The sequence below is a fragment of the Sinohyriopsis cumingii genome, chromosome 16 (assembly GCF_028554795.1).
Source record: "Sinohyriopsis cumingii isolate HCF-2022 chromosome 16, ASM2855479v2, whole genome shotgun sequence".
NCBI lineage: Eukaryota > Metazoa > Mollusca > Bivalvia > Unionida > Unionidae > Sinohyriopsis > Sinohyriopsis cumingii.
The window spans coordinates 8,225,227-8,242,363 of NC_142976.1; the positions used below are offsets into that span (position 1 = coordinate 8,225,227).

A 17,137-nucleotide genomic window follows, 5' to 3' on the forward strand; every position below is an offset into this window, starting at 1 on the left:
ATTCTTCCAAACACTACCATAAAAGTAAAGTAATGCACAAAAAGAGCCTGTATCTGCGTTGATCTGTTCCAAAATTAGGCATTCACCTGAAGACAGCTAGCATTCCAAATATTGTAACATAGTAAAGATTTAGCAATTAGGTTTAGAAAAGGAAAGCTAGGCGAATAGTGTGTGTGTGTGTGTGATTTGGATTTTTAACGCAGCTGTAACTATTTTTCAGTCATACTGCTACGATATCTGCAATGTGGCAGTTAATAGTGATGTCTAGCACTGGGGCATCATGCTGCCAACCAGTCCTAACACTAACCTCTTAATGCTGAGCGCAAAGTGAGGCAGCTGTTAGTATCATTTTTAAAAGTCTTTGGCACGACTTGGCTGGGAATTGAACAGTTGAGCTCTCGCATCCGTGGTGGAGGCTCTAACCACAAGGCCACCGGAGCGGTAGCTAAGCGAATAGAATTTATCAAGAGCTAAAAACTATGTTTATTCCAAGTCCCACTGACTTTAGTACCCGCCAAAGAAAAATCAGTTTCCAAGTGAAAATTGTCAGATCATCTAATAAGTGTCCCATGGAACCTGATGTCTCACCTTTATCGATATACAAATATACCTCCCCCACACTGTATCTGACTTTCAAAACCTTTAAACAATTACACCTCTGGTGGCAGAAATATAATATTAATGTTTTATTACTGTTTTACATTGTTTACACTGACAAGACAAAAGGATCAAAATCTAAATAATTAGAGGAAAAGCAGTATGTATATATATATATACAACTTGTAATCATCTGCAAAATCATGACAAAATAATTATCATGAATTCTGTTATAGATCAAAGTCTCACTTACCTTTCGGACTTGCCTTTTTACAAATGGTGTCTGTTGAGTCATAGTATACTGAAACATAAAACATTAGAGTAAAAGAAATGAACATACATTGCTAATTTAGACAGACAGTGCATTTCCTTGTATTAACACACTAAGTATAAACCATTCAATAAGTTCCATGTCAATTTTAACTATTATGCTGAAATTAAATATCTGAGATTGCAGAGAACATTTGAACTCCCAAAACTACACTTAAATTTATTTAAAGTTTTTGGTATTCAAGAGTCATGATCTGGGATTAATTAGCATTAACTGTTAAGGTGCTTACAATTTCAGTATTATAGTATTATGTATATGGGATTAATTACCATTAACTGTTAAGACTGCTTACAATTTCAGTATTCAAGTCATGATCTGGGATTAATTACCATTAACTGTTAAGACTGCTTACAATTTCAGCATTACAGTATTATGTATATGGGATTAACTACCATTAACTGTTAAGACTGCTTACAATTTCAAAGAATTTAAATATTAATACAGCATGCCATATAATCACAACATAGCACAGTAATATCTGTTTAGAACCTTACAGCAATTGTGTCCCAACTGACTGAAAGTATTACGCTATCCCTGAAATTTCTGGTAAGAACTCAAAAAATTTAACTTACGATCATTTCAATTATGACAGAATTACCAATTTTCTATCATCAGCTGGTGGCTACAAATTGCTGGCTCCCCCCCCCCCAATTCAATTATTATTTGCAATTTTCATCAATATTTAAGGGCTTTTCATGGTTGGGAACAGTCTATTCTATCTCCTGACTTTTTCCCTGATTTCCTGGAAGTGGAAACCCTGCATTGATATCAGTCTGATCAAAATGTTTAAGAGAAAAACATGCTTTATAAGATACAATATCAAAATTAAATCTGTATACTGTTACCAGCCACAAACACATAAAGGTAGTTCTGTCATGATTTATGCTAAAACAGGTGAGAGAAAGAAAAAAATGGTTAAAAAGGTAATTTATATGAAATAAGTGAATCTGTAGAGCTAGATATGTGTACTACCTCGGCCAAAGTGGTATGCCAGGCCTGGTCAAACTGGGCAGCAGGCACATCAGTCACACCGTCTGCAAGCTTCTTCAACTGTAACACAATGTATAAACATATTATGAACTATTACTGGGATAACATCAGTCCCTTACACCTTACTGACACTTCCAAATCCCATCAGAGGAGAGTGTACCACCACCTGAGCTTATTTAGTTTGGTCTGAAAAGCACTGTGTGAAAAACATCACCACAAGAAAACAAAAGGAGTCAAATCATCTCCCCTTAAAATGCCCTTTTTCTGCCAAGAAACTCTAAATAATGTGTTGTTATTGGTCAAGCATTAAAATAAATGTATTATTTTGTACCATTTTAAACATTCTGTTGGAAAGTTTTCTACTGAGTTTAAATATCTAAAGTATCCCCTTAAAACGGGGAACCCTGGATGGCTGAGTGATCTTAGGCATTCACCTTTACAGATCACCGCTATCTCACCTCTGTTTGTGTGGGCTTGAATCTCAGATTCGGACAATGTGGGTGTGTGAGAAAGCTTGCCAGTAGCTTCCCGATTGTTGATGATTCTTACCAGGGTTTTCCCCAGTCCTTCCTCCCATTATACTGGCTACAATGTATCTATCATGAGCTGAAAAATAGCATTAAAGCCAAAACAACAAGAAGTCACCCAAAACACATCCATCTTTGTATCAGGAAAGAAGTGGGTAACATTGTTTGTCCTTTTATAAACATTCAGAATGTCTAGGTCTCATCAATATAAAGCCAGAAACTTATTTTGATTGAAATCCAGTAAACTTTGGTCAAGTTATACTGTGGCAACTAAAAGCACAAGGAAGGGGTAATCAACATGCATAACTTCTTTAAATGATTTCATAGATCATTAAAAATCAAACTCATCCTAAGTCTCAAAGGGAAATCAGTTTGAATCCAGCAATCCCTGATAAAGTTAAGTTGTGAAGTCAGAAAGAGAAGCATGCAGGGGACATAACTCCTCTAAATGATATCACAGAAGGCCGAACATGTAATTTATTTTAGGCCTTATCAGTATAAAGCTGCATACTTGGGTTAAAATCTAATAATTCCCTGTTAAGTTATCTTGCAGAAACTAACTTGCTGTGGATGGTAAATTCATTTTTGAATGGTGAATATGCACTTTCTCCTAATGCTAAAAAACTCACCTGCTAACAAATATTAGTTTCAGCAATGCTTGGAAATTGGTCTAACATGATAAAGGCAAGTATTACTGAATTTGCATTGTGTATTTCATGCAAAGTGAATTTTCATAAGAGCATATGGGGGACAGAATTATATCACTAGGCTTATCAGAATTATATCACTAGGCTTATCGGAATTATATCACTAGGCTTATCGGAATTATATCACTAGGCTTATCGGAATTATATCACTAGGCTTATCAGAATTATATCACTAGGCTTATCAGAATTATATCACTAGGCTTATCAGAATTATATCACTAGGCTTATCAGAATTATATCACTAGGCTTATCAGAATTATATCACTAGGCTTATCAGAATTATATCACTAGGCTTATCAGAATTATATCACTAGGCTTATCAGAATTATATCACTAGGCTTATCAGAATTATATCACTAGGCTTATCAGAATTATATCACTAGGCTTATCAGAATTATATCACTAGGCTTATCAGAATTATATCACTAGGCTTATCAGAATTATATCACTAGGCTTATCAGAATTATATCACTAGGCTTATCAGAATTATATCACTAGGCTTATCAGAATTATATCACTAGGCTTATCAGAATTATATCACTAGGCTTATCAGAATTATATCACTAGGCTTATCAGAATTATATCACTAGGCTTATCAGAATTATATCACTAGGCTTATCAGAATTATATCACTAGGCTTATCAGAATTATATCACTAGGCTTATCAGAATTATATCACTAGGCTTATCAGAATTATATCACTAGGCTTATCAGAATTATATCACTAGGCTTATCAGAATTATATCACTAGGCTTATCAGAATTATATCACTAGGCTTATCAGAATTATATCACTAGGCTTATCAGAATTATATCCCCAGACATGTAGACACCGTCACAAAGGAGAAATCTAGAGCAGAAAACTAGTGACAGCCTGTTAAATGTGAAACTTACTAACTAAAATGGCTATTATCATTGGACACCTGGCAGTAAACTTGTGAAAGCAACTAAAAATCTTGTGGATTAAAAAATACTTTTTTGCAGTTAACTATGAGAGATATAACTCATTAATTGAAAGCATACTGACTTTTATTAAAGAACTATCAAGGGAACTTTGCCATCGGAATCTTATTTATGTTCAAAACCTGCTGTTTAATATAATGTGAAAAGAATAATATTATGGCCAAAAATGCACCTGTTTTGTTTTCAATTGCATTCAAATGTGCAAAATTTATGTTAGTAACAAATTGTATGTTTAGAAGTCAATTTAAAATTTTTTAAATCTACTGAACTGATGTCCTTATTCTGTCACATGATTTCTGAAGGAGCTTACTTAACTGACCTATTGCCCCTTGTCAACCACAATGTCTGATTAACCAATCAGTGAGTGTAAATAGACACAACTCCAGGCACTGTTTACACCCACCAATTTTTCTCTGACAAGCTGATTACTGTGATATTCATTTTTAATCAATAATGCTGAAAAGGAGCCAATGGGGACTTTGTAATTCTAATGATGGTCAATATCAAGATCATCTAAATGGAGGAGTAACCTGGACAGACACAGACGTGTAGTTGCCAGCATAATCAGATGACCATCAACACAAGGATGGCAATTACCAGGTATGTTGGGGCCCCAAGTGGCAGGTGGTCTAAAGTGCTCGCCATTACGGATCACTGCCATCTCACCTCTATGTGAGTTTGAGTCTCAGGCTCGGCCAATGTGGGTTTGTGAGAAAGCATGCCAGTAGCTTCTCATGGGCTTGGGATTCTTTACGGGGTTTTCACAATGTGGGTTTGTGAGAAAGCATGCCAGTAGCTTCTCATGGGCTTGAGATTCTTTCTGGGGTTTTCCCGGGTTCTTCCTCCACCATTTATACCGGCCACCATGTATAGCCTATCTTGTGCTGAAAAATGGTATTAAAACCCTATAATAACAAAATAGCTATGTTTGTTTGCATTAAAGTACATAGAAATGGAAATGTGCATATTTGAAGGAAAAGAAAAAGGAAAATGAAAGCAAAACAAATATGTACAAACAAACATGCTTAGAACATTGGTGGGAAACCCCTTAACTTTTGGGCTTTGTTGTGTTTATTTTTTCTTCTGTAGGAGGATTGAGCACCAGGTTTGAATTATTTTAAAGTCTGAATATTTACACTTTAATGTTGGCTTGTCCCAAAACTAATGTTACATCATCTTGATCTTTCAGACACTCGAGTGAATCTTTACTTTCAGTTACTGAGCTGAATGAGGAGAACAAATATTGTAATTGATAATAAAGAAATAAAAACAATGGTTTTAGATATTTATCTTCAGATATATTAAGCTTGTATTTACAAATTTACATCAGCATACATCTCTAATCAAAATTCCATCTCATGAACATAGTAAAACTTAAAACTTATTATGTGCAACAGTATACTTCTAAACAGTAACTATCCCCACTTTAGCTATATAGTTTTATGACATATACTTCTAAGGCCACCCAAAACAAAAGTTAGTTAAAATGAATAACAATACAACTATATAAATACAATAACTCTTTTGGACAGAATTTCGTTTAATAATTAGTTCTCAAGCCACATTAAAATAGATTTTTGAAACATGTAGGGTATTACTATGTGAACTTGAAATATAAATGCGAATTTTGTCTACTGCAGTATAATTTTGGCAACTTATCACTGAAATTGATTTGTTTCTTGCCAAATGCTGAATGTTTACAGAGGTTAATGGGTCATCGTGTCTTGTGATCGGGTAGCTGATGAAATCTTTTAACCTACACAAGGTCAACTGATTTTGCACCAAATTAATCAAAATTTTCACAAACCATAGCAACAAATAATCTGACTGCCCATGTGGGCTATGACTCTGAAGCAATTTGCTCTCTGAAGCTAAAATTTGGTTGCTTAGGACTGCCAAGCAATGGATTTTTTCATTCCTACTGTGTTACTCCAGGCAAATGGTCTACTACAATGCTTTCTGAGCACAGCATGAATCTGATGGGTAGAGATGAATGTTGAAAATGAGAAACCATACCTGATAGGGCAACGGTAGATATAAATGTTGAAAAGAAGAAACCATACCTGATAGGGCAATGGTAGATATAAATGTTGAAAAAAAGAAACCATACCTGATAGGGCAACGGTAGATATAAATGTTGAAAAAAAGAAACCATACCTGATAGGGCAACGGTAGATATAAATGTTGAAAATGAGAAACCATACCTGATAGGGCAACGGTAGATATAAATGTTGAAAAAAAGAAACCATACCTGATAGGGCAACGGTAGATATAAATGTTGAAAAAAAGAAACCATACCTGATAGGGGAACGGTAGATATAAATGTTGAAAAAAAGAAACCATACCTGACAGGGCAATGGTAGATATAAATGTTGAAAAAAAGAAACCATACCTGATAGGGCAACGGTAGATATAAATGTTGAAAATGAGAAACCATACCTGATAAGGCAATCTGAGAACCATCTCTGTCAGAAGTTGGGGGTAGTCCTCAAAAATGTCACTAGCATGGCCCTTCACGTACTGTCGTAGGAAGAATGGGGACATGTCTGGGGGTGGTGTGGATGGGTGGGACTTCAACAGCTGCCCTGGAAGGGGTGCTGTCTCTTTCTGAAAGGTTTAAGAGGAAGTATTTAAGCATATTTTTACATGTGATGTCTTAATATTTCCCATATTAGGACCCCAGTAAAAATGTGGCTGACAATGATATCAATAAGTACATGTAATTACATACTTTGACTTGAGCCCATTCCAAATATTTTATGTCCTGCTTATTTCTGTTTGAAATGTGTTGGTTTAAAACACCTGCATTTTAACATTAGCAACATTATGAGATTAATCTTCATACATACACTGAAACAGAATTTCATCGATGCAAATTACAATACAATCATGCATTATCATCCTGTAAGCCTATGCATACTTCAACTTCAATACAATCATACATCATCCTCCTGTAAGCCCATGCATACTTCAATGCAATCATACATCATCATCCTGTAAGCCCATGCATACTTCAATACAATCATACATCGTCATCCTGTAAGCCCATGCATACTTCAATACAATCATACATTATCATCATGTAAGAATGCATACTTCAATACAATCATACATTATCATCCTGTAAGCCCATGCATACTTCCATACAATCATACATCATCATCCTGTAAGCCCATGCATACTTCAATACAATCATACATCATCATCCTGTAAGCCCATGCATACTTCAATACAATCATACATCATCATCCTGTAAGCCCATGCATACTTCAATACAATCATACATCATCATCCTGTTTAAAACTGTAAACCATACAATTTTAAGTTTTCAGGAATTTCAATAATATAATTCAGATTGGAATTTGAATGAAAATACACAATAATTCCACAAAATATAGAAGGTAATCATCTCTGGATTTGTCAATGAAAATTGCCCAATTAACAAAGCACAGAAATTGTACCAGTCTGAAACCTATATCTACAGAATCTAAGATCGGTTACAGATGGCATTAAAATGTTTCAGACAACTAGTACACAAAAGACAAAGAGTTATCATGTACTTCAATGAAGTGAGGTAATACATAGTACTTTTAAGATAATAAACTTTCCTTTTATAATTTTTGAAATATGGCATATTTCTTTTACAGATTATAATTCCCAATTCAAATGATAACTTTAGGAATCCTCATAACACAGAAACTGAATTGGTTTCTTTCTCATAATTAAAACTATGACCATAGTACAGCTTGACACTGTGTACCTACCTCGGTTGGGTTGTAGTTCTTCCAGTAAGTAAGCAATTTCTGAAGTATTTTCAGACAGTAGTCTATAGCATCATTGGACAGCAAGGCTCTGGCTGTGCTATTACTGATGAAAGATGAGGACTGCAAAACAGGTAAAAAATATTAATTCCTATTTTCTGGATTTAAATTGTTGTCTCATTTTGGCAATCAGATGAACTGAGTTCAAAGTCAACTTCATTACACAATCAACTGTCTTAAACAAACACATTTTTTAGGTCCTTTATACCCAAATATTGTAGAAATAAACCTCCTTAAAGCACCAAATTGTCTTTTAAGGCCATTTTCTAAATCCTAGATGCAACTCCTTAAGACTGGTTTGACAGTTCTACATTTAGTATGCTAAATTAACGCAGACTGCAATAAAACATAATTTTTCTGGAGGTATAACTAGTTTTAATTATGTAATACTTTCCTTTCTGGGATGCCAAGTCCCCAGCCCAAGCTATTATTCCCTCCAAAAACTAGTGAATGGTGGCCCAGAATTGAGAAGAACATGACCCCAGTCTGACTCATTAGTCATATCTAACATACGGAATAGCCTTCCTCCATTGCTCTAGACCAAAACTACAAGACATCAGAGCAGATGGGAGGATGGAATCTTTCCACTCACAGGAATTTAAGTCATGTTTAATTAAAATAAATCTTACCCTCCATATCTACATTCTGATTTTAGTGATAAATTACCTACTACTATTGCACTGTCGACTTTCCCTGTTAGAAGAGACTTTGATGGCTTCAACAAAAACTGTCACAAGAAATAAATACATATACCCTAAAATTAGGCAGAAACACTCCTTTCAAAACAGCACAAGGACTCTTGTCACGTGTTCTGCCACAATAGGACCCATATGTAAGTTTGCTCCAAAATCAACCCCCATAAAATCATCAGATGAGGATTCAAGAATTCCCAAGACAAAGGAATAGCACCAACCTCGTAAGTTTATTTATTATATATGGTTCCTCTCTATAAGGGACTGATAAGTTAGTGAGGACAATCCACTCGAATGGTGGCTGCCAAAAATACAAGAGGAACACTTGAAAGAGACGATTTGGACCTTCCTTCTACCTTTATACGAAGCCAAATGAAACCAAACAGCCCAATCTGGACAATGGAGCCATAATCATTACCAGCACTGATATGACGACTGGGGATCTCAACAGGAACTGGTACAATTGAGGGTTAATGATTCCCTGCCAAAAATTCATTGGTAAAGTTCCCATTCAACTGCAAACAACCCTTGTTTGACAAGGTATGAGTCGTGCTCTTTGCAAATGCTGAGGAGAGCTGGAAGACCGTCTCAAAAGTAAGGTTCTTGAAAGAAGCTTCATTTATTGTTCATAAGGTTTCGATAATGCCTAGAGCACACATCAAAGATTCCATCAAGGCATTAATTAGCAAGATGATGGTCTCTGAAACTCAAAATACCATATTTATGGTATATATTGGGATGCCATATTTGTTGGGACACATTATCAACTAATTTTTAATGTAATTTTTTTGTGCACTGTATGTTCTGGGACACATTAATTTTTAAGTCAAAAGATTTGGGACATCTTTCAAATGATTAATCTTCTCTTCCGGCCTTCACAAATGCGTCAAAGATTTTTTTTATTTTCCACTCCAAATCTTCTGGGAAATGGTGGGTCATTTACATCTGTGCACAAAGTACTAAATTGTGTTGTTTTTAAATCTGTCCCATTGCTTCAATTTATTTTCAAAATTTCTTGTGAATACTGGTAAAAAGAAATCCAAAGTTGGCTTCCCTCTATCAGCTGACTTGGTATTTATTTTAAAAATAATTGGCTAACTAAAAAGATTCAAAGTCGTCTTCTGAGATCAGCTTGCTTTGTAATAAAATAACCTTTGTATCTGATATCATTTTGATAAGTTAAAAAATTAGTTTACTGCATCTCTGCAAGTTGTGTTTATTCACCACTCGGGCTTCTATTTGCTTGCCATCTGTAATCATAATCATACAAACAGCCATTGATGTATGCAGGGTAAAAAGTATACAAAGCAATAACTTGCTTTAATAATACTTTTGTAACCCATGCATTGGTTATTTTGCACATTACACCCCATCTAATGTGTCTGTGTACAGAACGGAGTGGATTCTGGGAGTGTGAATTGGGAATCTGGTCAGAAACCAGTTCCAATCTAGCCACCCACTCAAGTAGTGGTGAAGATCTGTCCGCTGGGGAATCCGAACAGATAGTGGTTCCCTGTGTGGTCTCTCATTTGCTAGGAGCAAGAATACGAGATGGCAGAAATGATATTTCCCTAGCTTAACTAATTCAGTCAGTGCATTCTAGTTCCCAGGGTACAGTGAGAGAAAGTGAGCAGCGAGGTAAATATAGACTTGTTCATATGACGTGCTATAAGTGCCAGAATCTGTACAATTGTGTCTGGTGGAATGTGACTGGCGTCAAACTTTATCCCCACATACACAAAATACTGGGATAAGATGAGATCTGACTTCTGGTTGGGAATTAAAATATCTGAGGTTTTGATCACTGGACACAATAATTGGCAAAAGAGCTGAACTAATATAGACTTCAAAACCAAATATTCCATCTCTACTGTAAAACAGTTTTTCGGCTGATTTATTTTATTTTAGAAAATTATCATACTGTATGATCCACAATAGTTTTGTCGCAAAATACTTTATATGTACAGCAATCATCTGAAGTTTCCAATATTGTACCTAGTTTTATACAATTTTGTTCTTCAAAAGTTTGCAGTTTGGAAGAAAGATGAGAATAACTGTTCTAAACAAAAAAATTTTATTTATAAAATACAAGTCTGAGTGCATTTTTGAACATGCAAGTTTCCAAATTATTTCATTTTTAAATCCTACATCTGATACCCTTATTTCATCATTTGACCAGATGAACACTGATATTATAGTTTTAAACAATGTCCCAAAACTTATGACTCAAAAACAAAGACCTGTTCTAGAATATACAGTGCACAAAAAAATTACTTCAGAAATTAATTAATAGTTTATATTTCACGGGACATAAAACCTACTTAGGGCAGCTATGTAATAGTTTGTTTACAAATGACCCTTACAATCTACAATCATGGGCGAAACTTAAACACAAAATACAGATATACATGCTATACACTTGTTTGATATAAAGTGTTTAAATATGTACACAGGTCATTATCTTTGTTTGTCTTTTCCAGTGAACTAAACTGGGTTTACATTTATTTTGGATAAAGTGGTCAACACCTCCAACACGTGATTTTCACACAAGAGTTTTTGTAGCCTTAATTTTATTCCATGGCACATTTCCTCTTGGTAACCCAATTTTGGCTGTGGTCAGTTTGTTATGAAACAATATTTATGTCAGAACAGATTCATGTATGTAAAACAATTCAACACAGACTGATTACTGCAGTACAGGTACACAACGAAGACACTCATAGTTTTACAAACAAAAAAAAAGCAAACACCAGAAATGCATCTAGAATTCCTTATCTGTAAAAAAAAGATTGAAACATTATCACGCAAGTTCTGTTCTTTATTGGCAGGCAAGGATATGTTGTTAGTGTATTTCATCCTTCAATTTCTAAGATGACCATGACATCACGATCTGGTTTGGTTTCTGAATGGGAGTGGCTAATCAAGCCAATCTGTGCTCTGAACTGTCTGTGACACACTTGACAAGAGATTCCACTCTGGTTTGTTTGACCAATAGAGAATGAGCCACAGTTCTGAGATTTATGCTATTTAAACTTTTGTACTTCTCAGTTCAAAGTCTGTAGATCCCGTATGGATGAGACTGTGTCAGGTGGAGCAATCCTGTACAAGATGTTCACAGGAACATAGATCAGTGTTGAAATGTTTCTGATCTCTTCTGTGATATCATCAGCTGAGTGTGGATGCTTGAAAAATGGCTGCCTGTGTCAGAACCTCAGTGTCTAAGACTCTGTCTTGCCATCTTATCATCATCATTTTCCTCTGACTGCTCATATGGAAATGGTTCAGGTTTTTGGAATGGCATCCGTACAAGATCTTGGCTTAGCATGCAAACTGCAGATATTGCAAGACAAGGGCCTTGTAGGCCTTCAGTTTTGTTTGTAGAATAATGCTCAGCTGCTCTCACAAATCTGTCTGCTGAAGGCCACACATGCTTTAACAATTCTGGCAATGGTTTCATCATTAACGTGGATGGCAAACTGTGTCGTACACTTTTCTCAGATCAACAAATGTTGTGAACAGGTTGGGCTTCTGTTCCTGGCATTTGACTTAGAGCTGACCAGCTGCAAATACCATGTCTGTGGTCACTCATCCTTTCATGAAGCAACACCGACACCAAGGCAATTCAGCAGAATTTTGGCAAGGATTCCTGACAGCAATACAATCGGGTTAAAAACCTACCTACACATTCTACCTGCCATGCTTAATGATGCACAACTGTAGGGACAGAAATTAACCAGACTGAAAGAAAATTACAGTGAGGATTCTATATGTCTGACTGACATTTTGTTTATCCCCCCACCACCAGACTCTAAACATATTTATAACATTTTGAAACATTCTTGGAATACTGCAGTTTGGAACCATGTTGACACCCTTTCATCCTGAATAGGTAGAAACTCACCTTATTTGATGGTTTGGTTCCAGCTTTTGTTCTAGACAGCAGCACACTGACTAGTCTCAGGTATACCAGCTTAACTTCGTAATGCTTACTGCGACATGCAACATCATCCAGGTCCTAGGGAGAGAAGTTTGCAAAATAAAACTAAAAAAGAATTGTTTTAGTAAATTATGTTTCTCCAAAAATTCTTACCCAATCACATTAACATTAGGAAATTACTCTCTGCTATCTTTAGATGAAGCCCTCATGAAAAACCCCAAACGACCCCACATCTATCCATCTATATATCAGCCCTCCTTGAAAAAAAAAAGTCCCCATCTTTCCAACTACATATATATAAGTAAATTGGCTGCATCAAAGGTTACCTATTAAACATACCTGACCACATATTGATACATTTTGAGCCCGAAAATACTGCTGAAACTCAAAACCTCAAAATCAGAACTAATGCTTGGAAGACATCACCATTATCAAAATGTAGAAGACTAGAAGATGGACAAAAGTGTTAATTTCTAGTCATTTATAATTATAACCTTATTCTAATACAAGCTGAAAACTGTCAAAAGTTTAACTCTGAGCCTAAGCTTGAATTTCATGTCAAAATAGGTTTTAGAATCTGTCTTAACTATAAACATGGTTTTCCTCATTAATAACTTGCAGCTTTCATTTTCATTCATCTCTGCTGCCATTTTTCCTTTATTTACAGCCCACTGAACTGGTTTCTTGTTATGTATATTCTGTTTATGCATTAAGAAACTAAATTTGACATACCAGTCTATCATATTGGTGCTAAAGCACTATTTTCTTCCTAGCTGTATACACAAAAATCATGACTAAAAATGTTGTACCCTGTGCAATTTTTATTTCCAGAATTTTGTTGAAGTAATTTGGAATGTGAAGTTTTCACTAAAGATAGTTTGCTTGTCAATATGGTGCTTGAAGTGCTTATTTTGTATCCCAATTTTTAAGAACTTAATTATATACCCTCAATTTTGATTTAATTACATGGGAATATTTTTGACACAAAAACTTTAATTATTAGGTGGGTACAGCTCTAGAATTCATTCAATCACAAACCTGCTAACCACAGAACTGACATAAACCTCAAAAATTTGCTGAAGCAAAGTTGACTAAATACATATGCTTCATGCATGCATTATTTTTGTGAAGATTTTTTTATTAACAACTCAGTTAAACTGAATGAATTTTGATGTGGCAACATAACATTTTGTCTCAGGTGATAGAGTGGAACTTCAAAAATATTCATGTATAAAACTGTTAAAGTTATGTTTTACCTTTCCTTTAAGATCCAGTTCCTTGAGCAGTGTTGTCAACAAAGCATCTAGAGCTGCTCTATCTTTGTCATCTTCACTATCCAGGTCCGAGGTCAGCATCAGAAGCACCTGCGAGGGAAATTTTACAATGATTAATGAACTGCATTCAACCCTTTAAAATTGATGTAAAATTCAAAACATTTGGCTGACATCTCTATTAGATAAGATATTACTGTTAATAAAAATCAGGACAAATGCAAAGATAAGAGATCCTACTATGAAAATATTGTGCAACAATTGTTTCATTCAAAAAAGAACCAATGAATGAAGCTAATTTTGCTGAACTTTCAATTGCACTGATACCAAAAAAATAGAATTCAATCCACATAAATATCCTGGAATGTATTCTTCACTGTTAATTCATCATCATCATCATATCAGTCCTGTAGTCTGGTAGACTGTTGGGGCACCACACAAGACCAAACAACCAGCTTCCTCGATTCCTCTAGATTTTCTGTCTTTCTCAGTGAGTCGCTCAGTGTCAAGCATGTCCACTCTCGAATGTTATCTTCCCTCCTCTTTCTTGGCCTGCCTCTCTTTCTTCTTCCTTGTATAGTAACTTGCAGGATTGTCTTGGCAAGTCCTGATGATCGTGAGACATGCCCATACCACTGCAGTTTACGTTTTTTTTAACTGTAATCAGGAGGTCATCGTGAGACCCAATGGCTTGTCTTATCCTTTGCCATAATTCACAAAAATAGCTAAATATAAATTTTATTCCCATATATAGAAAGGAGACAAATCTTGTGCAATTCTAGGCCCATCTCCTTTCTTAGATGCTAGGTAAAGTTTTTACAAAGTGTGTTTCCAAGAATATCTTGAGTTTCTTATCAACAAATAGTAAGCTTTCAACAATCTGTAATCATTTCCAAGAGACTGGACAGTTTTCTGCTTATGAGACTGGACAGTTTTCTGCTTATTCATAAGTTTTTATAAAGCATTATAAAACAGAAAGTGCTAATTTTTGTGTCAAGGATTGCTAAGGGAAATCGGATTACATGTCACTGGCTTTTTTTCCAATTGGATTCAAGTTAATTGGGAAATCAGCGCCATTAAAGTGTCTCATTAATAATAGTATGTAAAAGTAGGACTTCCTCAATGTGCTGTTTTCTCCTCTTCCACATATTTGTACATGACAATATTATTGATATAGAGTCTTGTCTGATGCTATTCACTGATGATACATCACTGTAAATAGTAGCTGATGGCACTGGTCAACAGTGAAATCATTACTGACTTGAAAAGGCCCTAATCTGTAGTATTTTGGTGTGCCGAACACGAATATAACCGTGAAAAATTTGTATTGGCTCTCGTTTTGAAGATATTCATATACCTCATTTTCTATGTTTCACTGTGTAAATTTCTCCAGTAGGACTGCAGCAACATCCGGAATAATGATGTAACATTGCATAATACCATCATGCTCACATCATCCACAGTTGATTGCATCATTTTCTGATGCAATGCAATACTAATGCCATGCGGCTGCTGAAGTAAGTTGACGTCAGCAGTGTACTATACATGTGTAGGCCTATTATACTAATGCCAGGCGGCTGCTGAAGCTGACGTAAGCAGTGTACTATATAAAGCCCAATCAGATAGGTTCAGCATTTAAAATATTTTAGACGTTGTGCGAGACAGTTCAAGCTACTGTTACATAAAACTTATTATTTTATCCATTTACGTACAATAAAGAACAGTAATGCCTCGAAAGTGTGTTAATACCGCGGACAATTTTTGCTATATTTGTGGGGAAGTGACATTTGCCAACCAGAAGAAAAGTATCAATTCTCAAGTGAAGAAGGCATATCATCTTTACTTCGGATGCAAGGTTGGTGACCAAGACAAGCCTTGGGCTCCGCATATATGCTGTGCTACATGTACAACACAGCTTTCACAGTGGTTGAATTGCAAAAGGTCATCAATGCCGTTTGCAGTCCCAATGGTGTGGAGAGAGCCAAGCAACCACCTAAATGACTGTTACTTCTGCTTGGTTCCTCCTCTTTCCGGCGGAATAACGAAGCGAAAGAAGTCGAGAATAGTCTACCCAAACATTCCGTCTGCATTGAGACCAGTTCCACATGGTGAGGGACTTCCTATTCCAGAACCTCCAGCAGAATATTCTCTTGATTCATCTGACGAAGACAAAGGTGAGTTGACCTGTTCTTCTCCTGGTCCATCAGCATGCAGTGATCCAGATTTTCACTGTGGTGCATCATCAACCCCACACAGAATAACACAGGAAGAACTAAATGACCTGATTCGTGATTTGGACTTATCAAAGAACAAGGCAGAATTGCTAGGATCAAGACTCCAACAATGGAATCTTCTAGAAGAAGATGTCACAATTACTGCATATCGAAAGCGCCACCAGCAATTGGAGCCTTTCTTCAGAAAGGAAAGTAATCTGATATTCTGTTCCGATATTGAGGGCCTCATGAATGCTTTAAAAATCACTCATGACCCACAAGAATGGAGACTATTTGTGGACTCTTCGAAACTGAGTCTCAAGGCTGTGCTTTTGCACAATGGAAACATTCTTCCATCTATTCCAGTAGCGTATGCTGTCCACATGAAAGAGACATACGATAACTTAAGGCAGCTACTGAATTCCATTGAGTATAACAAGTACAGCTGGCACCTCTGTGGTGATTTGAAGGTAGTTGCCCTTTTAATGGGACTGCAGCAAGGATATACAAAATACATGTGTTTCTTATGCGAGTGGGATAGCCGAGCAAGGGAAATGCACTACATGAGGAAGGAATGGACTCACAGGCAGAATGTAGCCATTGGAGAGAAGAATATCCAACACCCAGCTCTGGTTGAGGCTCAGAAAATCTTGCTACCACCCCTTCACATCAAACTAGGTTTGATGAAGAACTTCGTGAAAGCCATTGACCGGACTTTGCCAGCATTCCGATACCTGCATGAAAAATTCCCTCGACTCAGCAAAGCAAAGATTAAAGAGGGAGTTTTTGTGGGTCCTCAGATTCGAGAGCTTTTCAAAGATGACCGGTTCAACAACTTGCTGGAAGGTGACGCGAAACAAGCATGGAATGCTTTTCGCCTAGTTTCTACAAACTTCCTCGGAAATGTTAGGGCAGAAAACTATAAGGAACTAGTAGAAGACATGTTGATGAAGTATAAGAAACTTGGCTGCAATATGTCTCTAAAGATTCACTTCCTTCATTCCCATTTGGATTTCTTTCCTAGCAACTGTGGTATTGTTAGTGATGAACACGGCGAACGTTTTCATCAAGATATCGCAACAATGGAAC

At 36.0% G+C, this 17,137-nt stretch overlaps 1 protein-coding gene across 3 annotated transcripts in view; it reads right to left on the reverse strand.

Moving 5' to 3' along the window:
- Positions 1-17,137, reverse strand: part of LOC149779901 (E3 ubiquitin-protein ligase UBR4-like) — a 274,868-nt gene that overhangs the window by 107,905 nt on the left and 149,826 nt on the right. For all 3 annotated transcript variants that reach the window (XM_089936591.1, XM_089936589.1, XM_089936590.1), the window contains 6 exons: positions 13,821-13,928; positions 12,529-12,642; positions 7,879-7,998; positions 6,554-6,721; positions 1,901-1,978; positions 851-898 (listed from right to left, as the gene is read on the reverse strand). In XM_089936591.1, coding sequence (XP_089792717.1) covers positions 851-898; positions 1,901-1,978; positions 6,554-6,721; positions 7,879-7,998; positions 12,529-12,642; positions 13,821-13,928 — 636 coding nt within the window. The remainder of the gene's footprint in view (positions 1-850; positions 899-1,900; positions 1,979-6,553; positions 6,722-7,878; positions 7,999-12,528; positions 12,643-13,820; positions 13,929-17,137) is intronic.